This window comes from Erigeron canadensis, chromosome 7 (assembly GCF_010389155.1).
Source record: "Erigeron canadensis isolate Cc75 chromosome 7, C_canadensis_v1, whole genome shotgun sequence".
NCBI lineage: Eukaryota > Viridiplantae > Streptophyta > Magnoliopsida > Asterales > Asteraceae > Erigeron > Erigeron canadensis.
Window position 1 is genome coordinate 19,931,029 of NC_057767.1, and position 5,036 is coordinate 19,936,064.

A 5,036-nucleotide genomic window follows, 5' to 3' on the forward strand; every position below is an offset into this window, starting at 1 on the left:
AATCAATGAACCTCATCATAAACCATTCAAACATGCAAATAGCCTAATTTGCACAAGGATTATTATATTATAGCCCCACAACATTAACCTCAAGATGTCATTTATAGAATAAAATAGGAAAAGAAAGAAAGAAAAGGAAAACAAACAAACACCAAACACAATGCAAACTTGAACATCTTGTCACTAAAAGATGATTTAGGTGAAAAAATTAGCATCGCCATAAATTTATGATCCAAAGTATTAAAGATTGTGATTTTTGGGCAGTTCCTTATCGTGGGACTATGTCTTGGAGTTGGAGGAAACTGTTACAAATTCGCCCCTTGGTTCGTCCATATTTTTGGTGCAACATTGGTAATGGTCATTCAACAAATGTATGGTATGATAACTGGTGCGTGGAATCTCCTATTTACGATCGTTTGTCTTGTAGAATGATCTCGAATGCAGGTTTCTCTTTAACTTCAAAGGTGTCTGAAGTTGTTTATTAAGGTTCGTTTGTGTGGCCTTCTGATTGGAGGTCTCGGTTGTCAGGAATAAATACACCTCTATTGCAACATGATCGAGTTGATGGGGTGATGTGGAAGGATAATCAGAATATTGTGGGGGATTTTTCGGTTACTCGAGTATGGGATACTATCCGCCCTAAAGATGCAGAAGTGTCTTGGTATTCGTTGGTTTGGCATGCACGTTGTATTCCAGAACATGCATTTCATCTTTGGCTTGTAATGAGGAAAAGACTGAAGACACAAGATTTACTTAGACCGTGGGATGTTTGGGACCAATCATCACAGTTTGTATGCTCGTTATGTGAGTTACAACAAGACTCAAATGATCATTTGTTCTTCACTTGCTCCTTTTCTTCACAGGTGTGGCTGGGAATATGTTCGTTGGCAGGTATTTCTGTTAATGTTTCGGATTGGGACTCTATTATGGCTGAGGTGATTCCTTTATCCAAAAGGAAAAACATTGAGAGTGGTGTTACTAGACTGGTTCTTGCAGCTTCTGCATATTTCATTTGGCAAGAAAGAAATAGGCGTTTGTTTTCTCAGCAACGACGATTGAGTGCTCAATTGATTCAGGAGATTGTTAGTGTGGTCCGGTTGAAGCTGCTTTCATTCCATTATAAGATTAATGACAGGGTTGAACACATGTTGGGGGTCTGGAAGATGTCGGTTTCTTTGATGTCTTCAAAGTATTAGGGCATGTATCATGATCTTGTTTAGTTAGTTTTCTAGTGTGTATACTTGGTTTTGGTTTATGTGAATGGCATGTCATTCTGCATAAACTTGGTTGTTGCATTGCTTGTATGTTGATTAGTTGCATAGATACTCGGTCTATGTGCCTGAACTTTTATTGATAATTTATACTGCTAACCAGGGATGACGGCCTTTTACCAAAAAGAAGAATGAAACATTATGACAATAGATCTTACTTCATAAACCCTTCCTCAAATCTAATATTACAAACACACGATTGTTGCATTAGGAAACTAAAAAAGAAAAATATCATACCTTATCAAGATTGATGGCCATTATCATATTTGTTTACCACATCTGGACTTGCATCTTCAATCTTTTTGTCATCACCTTCTGCAGCTTACGCGTTAGAGCAATGGTTCTTCTAAACTGTTGATATGTCAACCTCTGACACACCAGCAAACTTGAACCATTCAACCACTGCGTCCAAGTTTTGCTTCGAACACGCCATACCCAACTTACACTCCACTTAATATCTTTCAAACAACATATTACCCCAAAACAGATGTATTTAAGATCTCATTACAACTGCTTGTTCTGCTACCTCAACAACTTAAACATCACTATTGACCTTTGATATTTTCTTCGATGATTCTTCTTTTTTACTACCATTAGGATCTTTTGCATATTTAGCTCGTTGTTCCTCTAGTTTTCACACATCTCAGTTGCAGATTAAAAAGCTGTATTGCATCTGTTGGATCCCACTTTGACAAGTCATTCTTCTTGGCAACAACAAAGGACCAATAAAGTTTCGCCATTTCAAATTGCTGTTGGACTAATGCTAATCCTTCATTAAATTCTGGTAACTACATAACTTTAATTCTAAATAAGAATATCCGTTCAACCAAGAAAACTACGACATTTATCAACCACTCTGAAAATAAACGGCCACAGAAAATTGCCAATCCAAAACCAACACCATTTCCATAATTTTATACTCCAAATCTTTCTATCCTCTAGTTTACTGACAGTTGCACTTAGAATTAAAACTAACGAAATACAAACAAATAAATAAAACACGATAATTACCATAACCTTGATTATCTTATGTCTTTTACGTACATGAGAATAAACAATCTCATCCTCCTCCTCCTCATCATCATCATCGTCATTATCATTTTCTTTCCCTACTGGTGATGTCAATAAAGGTGTTACAGGAGAAGCAGTTAAACTTACTTTATCAATATTTTTGGGCTCGTTATTGCTAGAAATTACTGGTTCAGTAATGCTACATATTGTTTTCAGCTTGCTAGTGTCGTCCTCGACCTTCTGATGCGATTGTGACGTAAATACGGGTGCTTTTTGTTCCGTGATCTGAGACCTGAATCATGTAGGTCATGATCATGTAAATAAAAAAATCCTCCTCTGTATTAATATTTTGGTGATTGCTAGAAATAATGGAGTTTTTGCAGTCAGCTTCACCACGAGGAATCTCCACTATGACTTCATCATCACTATCCAACGTCATTTCCAATCCATCTACACGATTCTGATGATTCATCACCCACTCATATGCTCCTTGAAACCGAGTTGCCACCATGGCTTTGTCACCGGAGTCATCTATAGGGATACGTTTACGGGCAGCACACATATGAACGTTTCCCCAATTAAAAAAAGCCAAGGCTGCAACTTTGTGAAACTTTGAAGCAGCCTTATCAAAGAGAATATGAGCTTCTTCACTAGTGATGGTTTCTTCAAGTGCTTCAGAGCACATTTCCATTCCGAGCTCATGTATTTTATAATATGGGCATCTAGGTCAATCCCTACATGGGTCCGGAATAGCCAATCATCCATTTCCACTTCTTATCTGGTTCTGTATGGGTCACACTATTTAAAGTTTGCTACAAGATCATGAGTGGTGAAAGGTTTTCTATGTAGTAGAACTGCTCTAATTTCATCTTCTGCGACACATCTAGTATATGATAAAGTTGCGGCTTTTGAAGATGACACGTCTGTGGGTTTGCACTGTTCTTTGCAGCAGAAGCTGGTACACCTTTTATATATTTTACCTACTGGAATGCAGAACAATAATGAAAGCTAGTTAATTATAACAAATTATCTATTAATACTCTTGCTAGATATAGGGGCTCTTATGAGCTGCAGTTTTTATTCTAAACACCACATCCAAAATGGCTTTAAGCTACAATAAGCTTCAAAAAGCTCTTGCTACAACAACCATAAGTGAAAGATAAACTCACACATACGACAGAATGACAAACAACTCAAATTTTACACTCCCTCTACCCGCTCAAAATAATTGTCTACTAAAAAAACACGCACATATAGTTAAAGATAAACGTAAGCATTAAAAGTTACTTTTTTACTAACTCTCAATTTTTCAAATAAACACCATGACAATAATTAATGAACCCCAAACCTAAAACCGTGCCATATCTATCCATTATGTCATAAGTTATGAAATTAAAGGCCGCGATAGACATGCCATAAAGAAGTATGGATAAGCATCCCGATACATTTTTATTAGAATTTGACACATTATTAGCTAATTAAAATTTGTACTACCAGATATATCCACTGTTTTAATTAGCCATCATCATTGTTTCTTGCATTTTCCTTTACTTTTATATATTTAGTTGTTATAAAGCTAATTTTATCAAAAGCTATGTAACAAGGGAAACAAACAAATGTATAGTGGCAGAAATACTGTCAACATGTCATCGGGATCAAATAGATGATGAGTAATATCATATGATTGCATCCTTCATCTGCACAATATTACACCTTTGACTGTATGTAAAAAGCCCTATAAACTGCCATAAGAATCAAAGAATCCTCATTTTGCTCTAAAATATATCAAATTAGGTAAACTATTTCCTACAGCTAAACCTTCAGTAGATCTATAAATTACCTAAATACAATAACTAATTTGAATATAATTAATATTGATCAAAATTATTTAAAAAATTAGAATTTTTTAATTTGTAAAATAATCATCAAAATTAACAAAATTAAATTAAACTTACGAATAACTGTCGGAGTAGTGTTGAAATCACGTTTCTTCATCTATTAATAAGAATACATTGGCTGTTACGTGGTGGAAGTGACGGTGAAGTTAACGGTGGCGTTTAACTAAAGAGCTGATGATACTGGTGAAGTATAATCATACTATGGCGGTGACGGTGGTTTTCGATGGTGGAAGTGGTGGAGTTGATGCATTTATACAATTGGTGTGTCAGAAAATGTCTTTGTGAAGAAGAAGGGTTAGAATATTACGTTTTTACCCTTCCATGTTTTTCATTCTGATCTGAACGTAAGATGTGATTGGACGGTCCAAATCTTAGTCCTAATTGTCCTAATATAATTGATGGTCCTAATAATACCAGCCCATATATATATATAATATATAAAAAGAAAGTTAATTATAGTACAGCCAAAAAAAAAAAAAGTACCAAGGACAGTTTTGGACCGTCCGATCAGGACTTTTTCGGACGGCTCAGATCAATTCTCGCGCGTCAGATGATTAATACGGAGAAGGGTATATTGGTAATTTTGCGTGTGCATATAAATTCGTTCCCCTCTCTCTTCAATCATTTTTCTCACAGTTTTTGTAAAAATCGTTCCCCTCTCTTCAATCATTTTACTCCGCCGTTGACTCCTCCGCCTTTCCGCCGCTTTTCTGCCGCCATTTCATCGTTCTTCCGATCAAATCATGGGGAAAAGGAAACATATTCCGCCTACTCGTAATTTTTTTGTCTAATTTGATTTTAATTTATTCATAAATCATTTACTATTTGTTATTTCTATTATTAATTGTTTTTATTA

At 35.6% G+C, this 5,036-nt stretch overlaps 2 protein-coding genes and 1 pseudogene across 2 annotated transcripts; 1 reads left to right on the forward strand and 2 right to left on the reverse strand.

Annotated features, from left to right (window-relative positions):
* The first annotated feature begins 572 nt into the window (after positions 1 to 572).
* Positions 573 to 1,196, forward strand: LOC122609062. The gene has a single exon (XM_043782122.1). The coding sequence runs from the start codon at positions 573 to 575 to the stop codon at positions 1,194 to 1,196; it is 624 nt and encodes a 207-aa protein (XP_043638057.1).
* A 189-nt stretch (positions 1,197 to 1,385) lies between these two features.
* LOC122609063 lies at positions 1,386 to 2,181 on the reverse strand (annotated as a pseudogene).
* Positions 2,182 to 2,261: 80 nt separating this feature from the next.
* On the reverse strand, positions 2,262 to 4,561 carry LOC122608413. The gene is made up of 2 exons (XM_043781519.1): positions 4,238 to 4,561; positions 2,262 to 3,265 (listed from the first exon to the last, which is right to left on the reverse strand). Exon 2 carries the CDS (start codon positions 2,971 to 2,973, stop codon positions 2,503 to 2,505), a length of 471 nt encoding a protein of 156 aa, XP_043637454.1. The 5' UTR covers positions 2,974 to 3,265; positions 4,238 to 4,561; the 3' UTR covers positions 2,262 to 2,502.
* Between the last annotated feature and the right edge of the window lie 475 nt (positions 4,562 to 5,036).